Source organism: Lepisosteus oculatus, chromosome 3 (genome assembly GCF_040954835.1).
Source record: "Lepisosteus oculatus isolate fLepOcu1 chromosome 3, fLepOcu1.hap2, whole genome shotgun sequence".
Lineage (NCBI taxonomy): Eukaryota > Metazoa > Chordata > Actinopteri > Semionotiformes > Lepisosteidae > Lepisosteus > Lepisosteus oculatus.
In genome coordinates, this window is record NC_090698.1 from 24,275,579 (window position 1) to 24,292,550 (window position 16,972).

A 16,972-nucleotide genomic window follows, 5' to 3' on the forward strand; every position below is an offset into this window, starting at 1 on the left:
GTGCGTACTGTGGGTGAAAAATCTTTGATCTAGTTGAACAGGATGCACTTTCTAATGAATTATGATTGACATGTCAGTAATAATTCATTTTTTATTAGTGGAAGTGAATACAAATACTAATTAGATAACCCTTCAAATGCAACTTGTGTCTCATGCCATTTCTTCACATCAGAGATAACAAAGAAACAACAATCAATGTGAGGCTTTACGGTTAATTACCAAATCACTTTTTCCCCCAACAGATTGGTGAATTGCTTAGCACCATACATCCTGCCAACAAAGCAAGTCTTACTTTGTTCTGCCCTGAAGAAGGGGACTGGAAAAACTCAAATCTAGACAAACATAATCTACAAGACTTCATTAACATGAAGCTGAACTCTCCCTTGATACTTCCAGAAATGGAAGGCCTTTCGGAGTTCACAGAGTACCTGTCTGAGTCTGTAGAGATCTCATCACCATTTGACATGCTTGAGCCCCCAACCTCTGGAGGATTTTTAAAGCTCTCCAAGCCATGCTGCTACATCTTTCCAGGTGGCAGAGGAGATTCTGCATTGTTTGCAGTTAATGGATTCAACATGCTCATCAACGGAGGCTCAAATCGCAAGTCCTGTTTCTGGAAACTTGTCAGACATTTGGACAGAGTGGACTCCATTCTCCTGACTCATATTGGAGATGATAACCTCCCTGGGATCAACAGCATGCTTCAGCGCAAAATAGCAGAGCTGGAAGAAGAACAGTCGCAGGGTTCTACTGCAAACAGTGACTGGATGAAAAATCTCATATCACCTGACCTTGGAGTTGTATTTCTTAATGTCCCTGAAAACCTCAAAAACCCAGAGCCTAATTACAGGGTGAGAAGAAATATTGAGGAAGCATCTCTTACATTGCAGTACCTGAACAAATTGTCATTAAAACCAGAGCCTCTTTACAGAACTGCCGGGAATGACATAGAGCCTATCATATTATTTCAGAAAATGGGAGTTGGTCGATTAGAGATGTATGTGTTAAACCCCATTAAAAACAGCAAAGAGCTCCAGTATTTTATGAAACAATGGACTGGTAGTGAACAAGACAAAGCTACTGTGTTGCTTCCAAATGGAAAAGAATCTGAGGTCCCAATATCCTATCTAACCTCTATTTCATCTTTAATAGTATGGCATCCTGCTAATCCATCTGACAAGATAGTCCGTGTTCTGTTTCCTGGCAATGCATCACAACACGGTATACTGGAAGGTCTGGAAAAGCTTAAACATCTGGACTTCCTGAAACAGCCAGTAGTAACCCAGAAAGAGTTGTCTGAAAACTTTGCACCAGGGTTGAAGCAAGCTAAATTGAAGCAGAAGAGTGACAGCAAGGAGAGTCTAAAATCAACTTCAAGGCCTCCATCAAGCAAAGGGATTAGGAAAGAATCAAGGGAAGAGGCCTCAGAGACAGCAAAAGTTGACACTGACATACCACAAGAAAAGGTGCAAAAAACAGAGAAAAAGGAAAAGCCTCCTGTGAAAAAAGAGAAAGCAAAGCCTCAAGCAACAGAGAAAGAAGTCAAAGCCAAGCCAGAGCAGACCGTTAAAGTGGAAACACCAGAGAAGCAAAAACCTGAAGCAAAACCAAAAACAACAAAAGAAAAGGCTGTTAAAAAAGAGGCCAAGGTCCAAAAACCTGATGAAAAGAAAAAAGAGGAAAAAGAACCAAAGAAGGAAGCAGTAAAGAAAGAGGTTGCTAAGAAAGATGTTAAAAAGGAGGAAAAGGTAAAAAAGGAAGAAGTGAAAAAAGAGATTAAAAAAGAACCAAAGAAAGAAGGAAAAAAAGATGTGAAAAAAGATTCTCCAATGAGGGAAGTAAAAAAAGAAGAAAAGAAAGAACAAAAGAAAGAAGAAAAGGATGTGAAAAAGGACATAAAGAAACCATCTAAGGATATAAAGAAAACCGCAGCACCTCAGGTTGAAGCCAAAAAGCCTGTGCCAAAACAAAAAGTGCAAAAAAAAGAGGAATTATCAAAGAAAGATGTTGGAAGTCCTGGGAAACAAAAAGAAAAGGTAAAGGGTAAAGGGGCCCAGAAGGATGCTAAACCAAGTGTAACTAACATTGCTGCTGCTGCTGCAGGAGCAGTGGTAGGAGCAGCAGCAGCTACTGGCATTGCAGCTCTTGAAGCTGAACGGTCCCTGATGTCTTCTCCGGAGGATCTCACAAAGGACTTTGAGCAGCTCAAAGCTGAAGAAATTGTAGAAGATACTGAAACTGTGCCTCAAACTGAACAGAAAGAAGAAGAGTCAGTTCTCATGATACAACAGGAGGAAATAGTTCTCTGTAAAGAGTCCCCTGAAGTTGAGGAGCCTGCTGAATCACTGGATGAAGGGATAATGACCACTGAAGCTGATGGAGAATGCGGAGAGACCCCAGATGAACTTGAACCCAAAGATAAAATTAATGTTGATGTTAATGAGAAATTTGAAGATGAAGGTACAGGTTTTGAAGAATCATCAGAAGCTGGAGACTTTGAGGAGAAAGGGGAGACAGAAGAAGTGGAAGAACAAGAAGAGCCTGTGGAAAGGACAGACAAGCTTCAGGAGAGTGTGGTAGACACTGAAGAAGAGGAGCTACTTGAAAGAAATAAACAACCCAAAGTTGAACAGATGTTAAGTGATCAAGCTTCAAAGGGCATAAAGCCTGTGGGAGATGGGGAAGATTTAGAAGAAACAATTGAAAAAGAGGAACCAAAGGAAGAAGAGGATGAACAGATCACCACTGCAAAAGATGAAAAAGACAAAGATGAAGATGATGATGAGAGAGAAATTGAATTTGATGAGACAGTGGAGAAGCGGAGCTTACCTGCTGCAACACCACCCAAAATGTCTGCACCTCAGTCTCCAGCTGTTGAGCATTTATCTATTCATGATGAAACACTTCCAGCTGGTTCTGAAAGTGAAACTACAGTATCTGATGAAGAGAACCGTGAAGAACCTCCAGAGGAATTTACAGCCACATCAGGCTACACACAATCTACCATTGAAATCTCCAGTGAGCCAACACCAATGGATGAAATGTCAACACCAAGAGATATTATGAGTGATGAGACCACCAATGAGGAAACAGAATCACCTTCTCAGGAGTTTGTAAAGTATGTATCAACAGCACAGACTGGTGACTATGACAGAAGTAAGCTCTTCCCTCTTCCTGATAGTTACAACGCTTTAACATCAGATCATTCAAAGAGTGATGCCACTGAAGGGAAGGACTATTATGCATCAGCCTCCACCATATCGCCGCCATCATCAATGGAAGAAGACAAATTTTGCCAAAAATTTGCAAGCAAAGTAACCACTCCCAAAGAAGAAGAAGGCGGTTACCGATTAAACCTGGAAACCCCGGATAAGCTCACTCTTGACACAAAAATTAGCCCAGCTCCAGTCTCACCTCCAACAAAAACACCAACTAGTGAACGCAGTGTTAATTTTGACCTGACTCCAACATCAATCACTGCACCAATTGAGTTGGGAACAGCTCTTTCCGAAGTTGCCAGTGCAGTGGTTGAACAGTCGGCTAGTCCAGATGATAAAACTTTAGAAGGGGCTTCCTCCTCACAGTCGGCTCCTGGAAGTGCGGGTCACACACCTTACCACCAGTCCCCTGTGGATGAAAAGACAAGCTCTCTACCATCTGACAGTGCTGCAAAAGCTCATAGTCCAGTAACAATAGAAATCACAACTGACAAAAAAGAGCCTTCTGACTTCAGAGTCAGTCCTATGGATGAGCCTGTGCCAGATTCTGCCTCACCTTTTGAGAAGGTATTGTCTCCTCTTCGTAGCCCACCACCCATAGGATCTGGATCTTCAACAGAAAGATCTCCAAATGCAGAAACAAAGTCACACTTTGACTTAAGTCCAATGGGTGAATACCCTTCGGCTGAAACTGTCATAGATAAGGAGAAATCATCAGAACATGACTTGCAACAAAGTAAAGAATGTTTTAGACTGGAGCACACTTTACAAGACAGAGCAGAGAGTGCAATGAAAGCCACATCTGATCTGTCCCCTGTGTTAGTTGACACAAGCCAGTTTGGATCTTTTAAGGAGGAAAGCAAGATGTCTATCTCGGAAGGAACCACATCAGACAAGTCAGCCACTCCAGTTGATGAAGTTGTAGCAGAGGATACATTTTCTCATATAGAAGGAGTAGCATCTGCCTCTACAGCCTCTCTTGCTACCAGTTCATTTCCAGAACCAACAGCAGATGATGTCTCACCCTCATTACATGCTGAAGTGGGCTCTCCACACTCAACTGAGGTTGATGACTCTCTGTCTGTATCTGTGGTCCAGACCCCAACAGCATTTCAGGAAACAGAGATGTCTCCCTCTAAAGAGGAGTGCCCAAGGCCAATGTCAATTTCCCCAGACTTTTCACCTAAAACTGCAAAATCAAGTACACCTGTACAGGAGCCAAAATCCCCTGAACAGTCTACTATGTCAGTAGAATTTGGACAGGAGTCCCCTGATCATTCTTTAGCCCTAGATTTCAGCAAACAATCCCCAGAACATCCAGCAGTCAGTGCAAATCTGCACATTACTGAGAACGGACCAACAGAAGTCGAATACAGTCCTTCCGACATGCCAGATTCCAGTTATGCAGAACGATGCATGTCTGCAGTAGAGAAACCCATACTATTCAAGGATATTGATTCTGCACAGATTACTTCAATTTCTCCAACAGACGCATCTCAGTCAACCCCATCTGCTCACACTCCTTCACAATCCACTTCTCCTTTGAAAGAGGAATATGCTGCAAGGGCCACAGAGCCCAGTGATGTTACATCCCTGGGCTTTGGTAGCTCAGCATCCCCAGAGAGTCTGACTCTAAAAGTTGAAGAACATTCACAGCTGCAAGATAAATCTCCTGTAACTCCCAAACTATCTTCTCTCACCCATTCCCCACTTTCCTCTGACTCATCACTGGTTTTAGGAAGTTCTGTGGCACCTGACAACATCTCATTAAAGACTGGGGAATCTATGCAAAGGCAAGAAAAGTCTCCTTCAAGTCCAAAAGCAAGCTCTTCTTCTTCCTCACCCTTACCATCTGATTCAGTATTTGGCATTGGAAGCTCATTGGAACAGGAATCCATTTTATTTAAAGCTGGTGAATTCAAACAAGAAGAGGAAAAATCGCTCATTTCTCCAAAGCCAACATCACCTTCGGTGTCACCTCTTTCCTCATATTCATTCCCCCTGGACACTTTAAAGGGAACAGAAAAACTATTAAGTAAAGCAGAGGAACTTGAACAGGATCAGGTGAAATCTCCAGTCTCTCCTAAGACTGCTTCTCCTGCATATTCCCCAGTTTCCTCTGATTCTTCAAACATCATAGAAAGTTCATCAATACCAGACAGTATGCTTTTGAAATCTGAGGAAACTTCACATCAAGACATCAAATCCCCAGTCAGTCCTAAAGCAGCATCTCCTACAATTCCATCCCTATCCTCTTATTCATCTGGCTTTCAAGATACACTGACTGCTACATCAGTGTCATCATCGGCAGCTTATTTACTAGGACAAGAATCTAGCATGTTTTACCGCGAAGAGTTGCAGAGCCATAAATCAGTAGTAGAATCTGAAAAAAGAGAACAAGACAGTGTGAAATGCATGGATGGATCAAGAGGTGAAGAAAGCTCTAAAAAGACACTTTCACCACAATCCCGAACAGATGTTGATTTGTGTTTAGTTACGTCTTGCGAATACAGACATCCTAAAACGGAACTGTCCCCCTCCTTTATTAATCCAAGCCCACTAGAGTTTTTTGCAAATGAGGATAATTCTCAAGAAGATGACAAACCTCTAACACAGTCTGGTGGAGGACAGCCCCCATCTGGTGGACGGCACCAGGCAAAACAATGTGAGGAAACTCCACCGACTTCTGTAAGTGAATCTGCTCCTTCCCAGACAGATTCTGATGTTCCACCTGGGACAGAAGAATGCCCATCCATCACTGCCGATGCTAACATCGACTCAGAAGATGATTCTGAGACTCTTCCAACAGACAGAACCCTAACATACAGGCATGCTGACCCCCCTCCAGTTCCTTTCCGAGACACAGCTCCTTCTCCCCCTCATCCTGACGTCTGCATGGTAGATCCAGAAGCGCTACCAGCTGACCAAAACCTCGGAAAGCCTCTGAAGAAAGAAGGCAAAGAAAAGACCAAGAGCAAAAAGCAGGGGAGCAAGACCAAGCCCTCCTCACCAGCAAGAAAAAGTGATATCAAGTCTAAAACGTCCCCTGGGGTTGCAAAAACTAGCGCTTCCAAGGAAGCTTTAGACAAGATGTCAAAAACAGCGTCTCCAAAGAAGAAAAACCCATCTACAGCCAAATCAAATGTAAACACTGAGGTGAAGTGTGGTGAAGAAAAAGATGCCAAGAATGCTACCAACACCTCCGCTTCAAAAGGAACAAAAAGTGCGACCACTGGTAAGTTGCAGTTCTCACTTAGCAGCATTTCCCAACCGGTGTTCCATGCAATTTTGGAAGACACATCTCAGAAAACAAAAAGAGCAAATATTGTTTTTATATTAGTTTTGTGGTGTAATCAAAGTGTCATGTTCCACATTCGGTATATACACATGAAAATGTATATCATATAAATTTTATGAATTAGAAACTGAGGCATCAAGATTGAAAACTCTTCTAAAAAGTCTTGATTTTGGAGAACAGAAAAAACTTAGATAATTTGTATCACATCCTCTGTCCAATTAAAGTATTAACATTTTTGCAAGACATTTGATTATATAGTATAATTACGTATTGTGCATTTAATGTGTTTAATACTGTACTGACATCCATTGTCTACGTGCTGGTATTCTATTGTTCAGCCTTTTCTGTTATATCAGTATGCACAAACACAATATTTTATATAAACACACAAAAGCATGGAAACAATGTCCTGTGGTTTTCACTCCTCCACAGAGTTGGGCCTTATTTAATAAAGATATTGAAATTCTTTGGAAAATTACATTTCTTCATTTCTGTGGTTACTAAATGTATAGATGTTTTAAGAGTTTGGTTCCAGGATGAATAGAGATGCATTCTGACAGTGCTGTGTTTCTTTTGTATTGAAGGCTCAGGAAGTGGTAAGGCTGCAGTAGGAAATTCTGTGCCCAACTGTCCTCCAGTGTACCTTGACCTGGTGTACATCCCAAACCACTGCAGTGCCAAGAATGTCGACTCTGAATTTTTCAAGCGAGTCAGATCATCTTACTATGTCGTAAGCGGGAACGACTTAACAGCTCAAGAGCCCAGCAAGGCTGTTCTGGACTCTCTGCTGGAAGGAAAGGCTCAGTGGGGAAATAACATGCAGGTACAGTAAGCATTTCCACTGTACTAGAGCTGAAACAGACTTCTCAAGGGTTTTCACAGACTAGTTGAAGACCGTCTAATGAAGTCTATGGAAATGTCTGATTTGATAAATGCCAACTCAGATTGTATGATAATTTGGAGAATTTATTATTTCAGGATTGAGTATTTGTTAAATGCTCTTTTATTTACATTCCTTTGTTGATAATGAAAACTGTTGCCTGTATGTGAGAAATACATGAGAACATTAAACCCATTTAAGTTACAAAATAAAAATAAATCAGTGGAAGTTTGCTTCACTCTTTTCTGAATAGACATTTAACTGTAAATCTGTTAGGCTTTGAAATTAAATTCCAAGTTGTTTGCATTTTTTACTTCCTCGTGCTTTTAGTTCACAAACCAACATGAAACGTAATATAAAATTATCATAAATCAGTTTTCATACTGCTTTTTTTCTGCACATTTCTTTAAATGCAATAACTTTTCCTCACAGCTGCATTAGGACACGATCTAGGATTGGTGCATTAAATATCTCGATATTAAATATCTGCATCTAAATATTCAGGCTGTTTTTGGTAGCGTGCGAACAATCAGTTTTGCTCTGCAAACCCTTTTTTCCTCCAGTATTGATTTTTGGTGGGAGTCGTGATGGAAATGTAGTAAGGTATTTCCGACTCAGGTTGAAGTGAATGTTGCACTGCCTTATGGGAAATGTCTTCCCAACTCACAGAAGATCCCAGCCAATTAACTGCTGCCCTTGGGATTCTTAGTAACAGCTGACAAGCTATAATAGGTTGGTATCAAGCTAGGCAGACTCCATGTTGAAATCTTCTTGTGCTGTTTGTGAAGCCAGTTAATCACTTGGGAATAACCTTTGGAGGAGAATTTAATATACAAAACATTTCCATGCATACAAGTTTGTCCTTTTAGGGGTCATTAGCAGAATAATTGTCTATACTGTACTGCAATATAAGAGAATGCATTACTCTCTGAACAAAATATTTCTGTTGTAGCACTAGGATATGTTATTTTAAGACTTTTTTAATAGCAGGTGCCGTCTACAATACTAAGATATCCTTTTTCCAGTTTTTGATTTTTTTTTTCATTTGCAGGTCACACTGATCCCAACCCATGACTCAGAGGTCATGCGAGAATGGTACCAGCAAACTCACGAAAAGCAGCAGGACCTGAATATCATGGTGCTAGCAAGCAGCAGCACCGTGGTCATGCAAGATGAATCTTTCCCTGCTTGTAAGATAGAACTGTGATTCCTAAACCTTGAGCCTTGCATTGATTCTGCTTTCCTTTGTGAAATCTTCAATGTGAAAGAAACAAAATGCAATTGAAATGAGCAAATATGAAAAATCTTCCTATCCCCCTCCATAAAAGTGAAACACACTCTTGGTGATGCAAGTCACAACTTAATGCAGTCATTAATGATCACTAAGGCACATATTCCCTAAGCAGGCTTCAATCTACTGTATTTCGTTTGAAAACACCAACAGACATAGTATTTTTTAATGCAATACTGTTTCTTTGCTGTTAATCTAACCACAATGCTCTATGATCAGGCTTGCCAATGGAAATAAGAGATTTGGAGTTAATTTGTGTCAGCAGTAGTTTGAATCCTGTTGCTTGTAGAGGAAAATGTTTTAACTCATACACAGAAATAACTCCCCAAGGCATGCTCCCAGTAACACAGCTCCACCAGAAGTAATTGTCTATACTGTACTGCAATATAATTAAATCATTAGAAACCTGCATGTTCAGAAACAGTAATGATATATACATAATAATTAACCATTGGCTTTTACCCTGAAGCATAGACCAAAGGACAAGGGAGTACACATTTTAAAAAATGCCTTAGAAAGTGACTTGAATGTAAAAGAGATACTTGATGCACTTATTTTTTAATGTGAAACAGCAGGTGTATGAGATCAAAATTGTTGCAATTACAAAAAAAAAACAGTTGCTCAACATCTTAATTCAGGTCATAATTCAGAAATCGGTAAAGATGTATGAGTGTGTATTTATACATGTAATAACAATATGGTTTAAAAAACATCACTCACGGAGTGACTGTCTCACTAAACACAAACAACAATATTTCTAGGATAAGACCTTTGAGAATATTGATGATGAAACTTCATCTAGCATGAAAGAGGTCAAGTTTTATTCGTTCTTAATTAAAGGGAGTACTTAATGGATAATGTGATTAAAATGATAGAAATGTCTGGAAATACAGTCCTTATGATGTTTACTTTTTGTTTCTTTTCTAATGTTTCTAGATCTGACTTTACTTTGGTATTCTTATTTTATAATATGATGGTAGAAGAAGTGCCATAAATATTTATTAAGTGATAAAATTTCACTGGCCACATTTATACATGAAAAAGTACATTTTTCTCATCAAAAGGTTTTTTCAATTTGTTTTTTAGTCAAAAACAGATACCTGATCACCCCTCTTAACCTAATATTGTGCTGCATTAATTTGGATAGAGCATAAGAAACAGTAATACTTGAGCCTTATTTTTCCAGACTCCAAGTGTGTGGTGTAGGATTTGTGGAATGAGAGCAGTCTAGTTAGATGTTGTTATCCATGTTTGTAGATTATAAACTTCTCATTTGACTATTTGCAGTATTGCATTTTCACAACTGTATTACTTGAGTTTTCCTCTATATACTGTAGTAACCTCATTTGATTTTACATGTCTTGTATGTGTTTTTGATTATTTGCTGTAAGCATATGTTTTGCACTCATAATTTTGCACTTCAGTTTATTTAAACCTTACAGTTTGGGACCAGTGATTTTGCTTCTTCTATAAAAGACATTGAAGATAAGCTAATATTTTGAACTCCCTTTGTCACTCACTGCCTTCAGCACCTTCTCCAAAAGAGAAGGAAAATGTGAAAGTCCTTAAAACTGAATTGTGTGTCTCAGCTTGTTATAGAAGCTGTTAGTAAAACTAAAATACACTAAAATATTCTCTAATAATTTCTCACTAGGTGAACAACGCCAAGCAGCTTCATTAACAACAAACATTTACAAGAACAGTGGAACGAAAGGAGGTCAGGGAGAATTCTTTATAGATTTTAATTAAACACATTGAATATTCCATTATTTTGAATCCCATGAACATTTTAAAGAGGCACACCTTTCTTTTCAGTTTCTCAGATAAGGCCTCCATGCTAAGTTTGCAACAGGTTGAGAAAAGCCGGCTTGAATGTGGCAAGTTTGTTTGATTTGTGAAACGAGATGCTTTCCTAACTTAAGAAAGACGTTTGGGATTTTTTAATACTGTACTATAATTATAAATAACTTTTGTGAGAGGGTGAATGGTTTAGCAACATGTGCATGTGTTTTCAGTGTATTCCAGTTTTTTTTAGTTTTGGAAGGGAACAAATGTTTAGAAAAGGACAACAATGTGCGCACCCATTTAGTGAAGAAAAATGTAAAAGGTCAAATGCCAGACATCGTAATTCATCAGGACAGTGAGTTATCATTACTGGATTTGGTTCAAAATTTGAAAAATACATAAATCCTCCAGATGTCACCACTTGTTCAGGTTTAGAAATGATGTGCGCCTTGTACTTTAACAAAAAAAAAATCACTTCCTTTCTGGGGCAGGTGACTACCGTTAAGGAGAATTAACATTGCAGATTACAGCCAGAACACTTGGTTGTCCTCATGCCTCCTGACATGAGGACAAGCAAAAGTAACATCTTCCCACTTTCTAGCAGCTTGAATCATGAAAGTGCTACTGTCAGACTTTGAATTTTGTATATAAAACTTGGGGTACATAATGCTTACTCAGAGATGGGATGCAGTTTGTATATGTGGTAAAATAATCACACTTTAACCTTTTTATATTAAAGGCTAAACTGCAAAGCGGGTTTTTACCCTATGTCTAGAACATAGAAGGTTTTAACCGCATTTATGTCTAACAGCCTGTGGTAACAATACCTAATGGAACACTGCACATCCGACGTTCAGCTTCTAGAGGTTGTTCAGAATTTAAAATGCACATACAACAACAGTCAAACTTTATCCTGGATTTGTCAAAATATCTGTGATCAGCAAACTCCACTGAACTGCAGTTGGCCCTGTATTGTGGCTTACAGGAATACAACATCAGTAACTATAACCACACGCATGAACATCTTACCAGTTAACGCCTCAAGAATACACTTGCCCGTGTTGACTTTGCTCTAAGAATCATCTCACACTTTCCTCTCTCCTCTTGGGTGATTGTTAGTGTCTGTCAGCAGCTGTGTATGGTATTTGTCTTGTAATCTTGCATCATTCTCTCCTTTCCAGTCATATCTAATGTAGAGGTTAGTTTCCAGTGAAAGTGTTAAGTAGTGCTTTTCTGATGTTTGTGTGCAATATCTCCTTCTCCCACTGAGGCATTTGATGTAAAGGGAACTACTCTAAAAAAAAAACATCCACAATAAACCCACTTGTGGAAACTCATCATGGAGTCAGTGTTTTCTTCTTTCTTTATAGTATGCATTATCTTTCTTTATGGAAAAGCCTAACAGGTTGCATACTGGGGTATTTGCGTGACTATGTTTGACATTTTAAATGTACTACTGGACAGAAGTGTTCCAAATATGATGGTAAAAATCTTTTCTGTGATCTTAATTGGATGAAAATAACCCATTTGTTGATATGGCAACGAAACAGCGTATTCCAGAGGGTGTTGCTTAAATTCAGAACAGGCAACAGGACACATTTCTTTACTTTTATCAGAAAGTTTTAGGTAAATGGGTTTCCTGTCCATGAAGTCATGTAGACAGGAATGTCCAGCACCGGTCCTGGAAAGTCATAATCCAGGTCACCCTTTATAATAATAATAATACTTGCTTACACTTACTGTATATAGCGCTTTTCTGGACACTCCACTCAAAGCGCTTTACAGGTAATGGGGACTCCCCTCCACCAACACCAATGTGCAGAATCCACCTGGATGATGCGACGGCAGCAATAGTGCGCCAGAACGCTCACTACACATCAGCTATCAGTGGGGAGGAGAGCAGAGTAATGTAGCCAATTCATAGAGGGGGATTATTAGGAGGCCATGATTGGTAAGGGCCAATTGGAAATTTGGCCAGGACACCGAGGTTACACCCCTACTCTTTTCTAGAAGCTCCCCACAGAGAGTCAGGACCTCGGTTTTACGTCTCATCCGAAGGACGGCGCCTGTTTACAGTATAGTGTCCCTGTCACTGTTCTGGGGCATTAGGATCCACATGGACCGCAGGGTGAGCGTCCCCTGCTGGCCCCACTAACACCTCTTCCAGCAGCAACCTTAGTTTTTCCCAAGAGGTCTCTCATCCAGGTACTGACCAGGCTCACACCTCCTTAGCTTCAGTGGGTTGCCAGTTGTGAGTTGCAGGGTCATATGGCTGCTGGCCATATTTAAATATTTAAACACCTGGAACAATTTCATGTCAATCTCTTAATTGAGCGAACAGTTGATTTGTTTACTTAAACAGATTAAACATCAACTGAAAGAATATCAATATTATATAGATATCAAGGACAATTATTGGCTATACCTGACTAAAGAGAATAAATTAACAGACTAAACTGATCACAGTTCACATATGTTCCACACCTTTACAAACTGGTGATGCAAGGTTAAAGCATATGACATGCTGGACTATGGCTCTCCAGGCGTGGCCACCCCGCCGCTAAATCTTTCAAGTAATGGCTAGATTACGTTTATCAAATCAAGACTTGTCCCTGGCACCTACTGTACTTTAGAACTTAGACAAAATGCTCTAGTTTCTGTCACAACCCTTCTTTTTACGCAGACCTCCAAAAGAAGTGAAAAGTAAAACTGTAAACAAGACAAGCAAATCTTGGAATTCATTTTAAAAGGTTTTACGCCGAAAAAATTTTCACCTATGGCTACCACAGTGTGCAGGGAAGGTGTGCCCTTTGTGGCTTACAATCAGCTGCAAGGAAAAACAGAAGAAAAAAAGTGCTTTAAAAAAAACAGAAAAATAGTTGATTTAAGAGCTTCAAGTACAATGTTAGTTGGGTAACCAATGATAACTAGTCTCACGGAAATGCATGGGGTCCTATCACTAAGAAATTAAAAACAAATAACTACCTGTAGCTGTAGAGCTGACAAGTAAGGGTTAATTCACTGAGCAAATGGAAAACGAGGGAGCATGCAGGAATAAGGAGAACAAGGAAAAGGGTAAGGAGAACAAAAGGAAAATCATAAATGGGTTGGGCTGTGGTGAGAAGGGGTCCAGGAGATGGAAATTTGAAAGATGAATTCCATTTCTATTCCAATCCCCCACACACCTGACCTGAGGAAGGCTCCACAGACTGCAATGTCACACTTTTCTTCCTTTTATTTTGCAGCACAGAATTATCTGGAAAGACTTTAAAATGGAAAGACTGCTGACATTATAAAAGGATTTACAGGTAGACAATACCATGCAAAATATATCAACAGGAAATTAAAAAGCAGTGTAACACGAATTACATACATTCAGGACATAACTGTAATATATGTTCTTTTAATATTAAAGAAGAGCTGGATTAATTCAGCAATCCTCAGACTGCACTGACAACTCTGCATAACCAACAGCAGAGAAAAAACTATTTGCACCTACAGTACTTTCATATATCCTATAGCCAATGGATTACTCCACAACAAGTCAAAGCATAGAATGCCCTTGCCTTAAAACATCATTTTAATAGAAACTCTAATATTTGTTGCCCCCCAAAACTGAATATCTTACTAGCCCCAGAACATGTGTACATGCTAGATGAGCTTTTTTCTCATTTTATAATTAAGAATTTGTCAGGTTTTTTTACACAATTTCTTTCATTATTGTAAATACAACGTTAATCATTTCCTATACAGAAAGAGATAGTCTGCATAATAAGTTTTCAAAACGTTGGACCTACTTTTAATAACTGAACTGTAGCTAATTCAGAACTGATGTGGAAAGTCACATGAATCACAAGTCTCCAGAATGAAACCAATGAGGTTTTCTGAATGTCTGCCTTTTTTCCCCTTGCATGATTATTCCTGAATTATATAACATTTTAATCTGTTTACATTCATGTTTACATTATTTACTCAAATGCCCCAATACAGATTTTAAAGTATTCTTTCAAGCACAGCAATTTAGGATATAACTTATCTACAAAGATCTATTACACTACTACTGGGATTTACACATTATTCAAATATATGTAGCCAATCTTCACAATTTGAAAAATGGGTATTTTGTGTATTACTGGTGTGCAGGTAAAATACAAATGTGTCTTTAGGATCTAATGCAACAAAATTCTATTTTATTCTATTTATGAGAATTCTTGAACATACCCAGCCAATTAAAATAGAATATGTCCCCTATGACGTATGACTGTTTGAACTGTTCCAAACCTGGCATGTAGAAGACATTAAGAGTCCAAATTTGTGATGTTTTTGTCAGACTCTTATACTACGCTGACGCTTTGGCTGCCAGCCTGGCCTCTCGTTCCAGTCGTGCCTTTTCTCTCATTTCCCTCTCTCTCCTGATGAGCTGCTCTCTCTCCTCCTCCCACTCCTGGAGCTTCTTTTCGTACAGTGCAATGTCGGCGCCCTCCACTGAAGCTAGCTGTTCGTCAACTAGGTGGGCGGTAAGGGTCACCATGCTCCTCGAATCGACCTTGTCAAGCGACTGAAGCCTACTGCACAGCTCCTATCAAAAGAAAAAGAACAGACTGCTGACAGTGATCCATCCATAGAGAACTCACATATAGGGGTGCTCTAAAGAGACAACACTCTTTCCACAACACTTTGCAGCAGGGCTTCAGTGCTGGTAAAAGAGCTTGTGAATTCAAATTGTAAATTACATATACAGTAGGATCTCAACATCTGTGAATTTAACATTTGCAAATTTTCTTATTCGGGATTCAGTCTGGCCACAATAGATCTGTGTGGAAGAAGAGCAGAGCAGGATGAATCCAAGCCGAAGGTTATTAAATGCGACTTTCAAAACAGCAGTGTATTAGACTAGACTTGTGAGATGAATCTAGCTAGTAACTGAACCTCACTCCTGGTTCTGTCGGCGGTGTGTGGAATGACTGTGTGTTGGAGATGACTTTACAGGCACCTTTCTCATTACAGTGGGGTGTGCTAGTCCCAGAGGCAGAGAGGAAAAGTGCAGGCAACCGCTGGACACAGAGGAGAGATACATTTTGTTTTTTTTAGCTGATTACTATAAATTTGACAAACTGTTGTTTGTTTTCATTGATAAACTGTGTTTTAATTAACAAAGCCAATGCATTAGGACTTTAATTATCATATAAGGGAGGGTTACATATGTCTTTTGCCCATACATACTATGTACTGTAGTACATTAAGCGGTGTTAGAGGGGCAGACGTGACTATATGCAAATATGGCTTATTGCGATGATTCTCTGTACTGAACCCTTTCAAATGTCTACACACTATTGTATAGATGATATCTAAAGCTTTATTTGGTAAGAAACACATCTTGCAAAGCAGCTTCCACATGTTGTTCAAGAAGAGTGCTGGAAACAGAAAACCACAATTTGATTTTGCACAACTGCAGTCATGAATTTAGCATTTTGGTATTTTATATCCATCATTTATAAAACGTAGCTTTGAATTTAATTTGGTTTCTATTTAATTTAAATATAATTGACAATTTCCACTTATAAAACCAGGGCTCATGGGACAAAGGCAAATAATGGAAACCATTGTTGCTTTTTGCATTGTTATTCTGAAAAAAAAAACAAACATCAAGGACTTTGTGTGCAGAGAAGCACTGAAAATGTTGCTAAATAGCATGAAAAACTTTCAGTGTATCGTCCACAAGGGGTACTTGGGTAACACTGTGTTTGAGCACTTAATTACTTTGTACTATATTTTAAGGTGTCCACACTGATTTTGCAATTAGCATGTGTTGAGAAAAGCCTCTGGGACATCACTGAATATTTTTATCCGGATTCCGCTAATGTAATCAAATTTAAGTGTTAAATTCCTTAGTATTAGATGTCATTCACGAGATGTCTTTTCTCATTGATCAGAAAATACCATGGCAATACCACTGGATTACTCGCTTAACCTACTTTGAATGTGTTTGTGTATTCAGCTAGCTTTTCCCTCTCTAATAGGTCCTCGTCATCAAGATCTGCTGCTTTGGTCTTGGTTTCCTGAGAGTCATCTGTGCCTTCAGTTGTGGTAGCCTCTACAACTGAGGAGCAGTCCAGCAGTATCACCTCCAGAAATTCAATCTGGTAGATTAAAGCAAAAAAAAAACATTACATGAAACAAATTATACAAAAGGTACTTGACTGTCTCTGTACTGACAATAAGGTAAAACAGCATTCTTCAATAAATAGCCTGGTGAACAGAACAAAATGAGCATTAACAAAAGTTAATACATAAAAGTATGATTTAAAAACATCACTGTACAAATCTTACATTTTAAATTTCTGAATTAACATAAAAGCAAAATGCAGTAAATTGTAAGCTTTGGAGTAAAAAATCAGAATTAAATATATAAGATTTTCTTAACGTATTTCCGGTAGAGCTCGGTCAGCAAACCTGGATCTTTCAAGATCCAGTGGAGAAGCACTTTATCATTTTTTACT

General features: G+C 39.1%; 2 protein-coding genes across 3 annotated transcripts in view; one reads left to right on the forward strand and one right to left on the reverse strand.

The window, feature by feature from the left end:
- map1b (microtubule-associated protein 1B) overlaps positions 1-11,809 on the forward strand; it is a 54,096-nt gene extending 42,287 nt beyond the window's left edge. The window contains exons 5-7 of the mRNA XM_006627167.3: positions 243-6,453; positions 7,101-7,339; positions 8,448-11,809. Of these exons, the coding sequence (XP_006627230.2) occupies positions 243-6,453; positions 7,101-7,339; positions 8,448-8,603 (6,606 nt within the window). The 3' untranslated portion in view covers positions 8,604-11,809. The remainder of the gene's footprint in view (positions 1-242; positions 6,454-7,100; positions 7,340-8,447) is intronic.
- A 1,880-nt stretch (positions 11,810-13,689) lies between these two features.
- mrps27 (mitochondrial ribosomal protein S27) overlaps positions 13,690-16,972 on the reverse strand; it is a 31,798-nt gene continuing 28,515 nt past the window's right edge. For both annotated transcript variants that reach the window (XM_006627102.3, XM_015340194.2), the window contains exons 10-11: positions 16,448-16,612; positions 13,690-15,051 (exon numbers count right to left, since the gene is read on the reverse strand). In XM_006627102.3, coding sequence (XP_006627165.2) covers positions 14,812-15,051; positions 16,448-16,612 — 405 coding nt within the window. In that variant the 3' untranslated portion in view covers positions 13,690-14,811. The remainder of the gene's footprint in view (positions 15,052-16,447; positions 16,613-16,972) is intronic.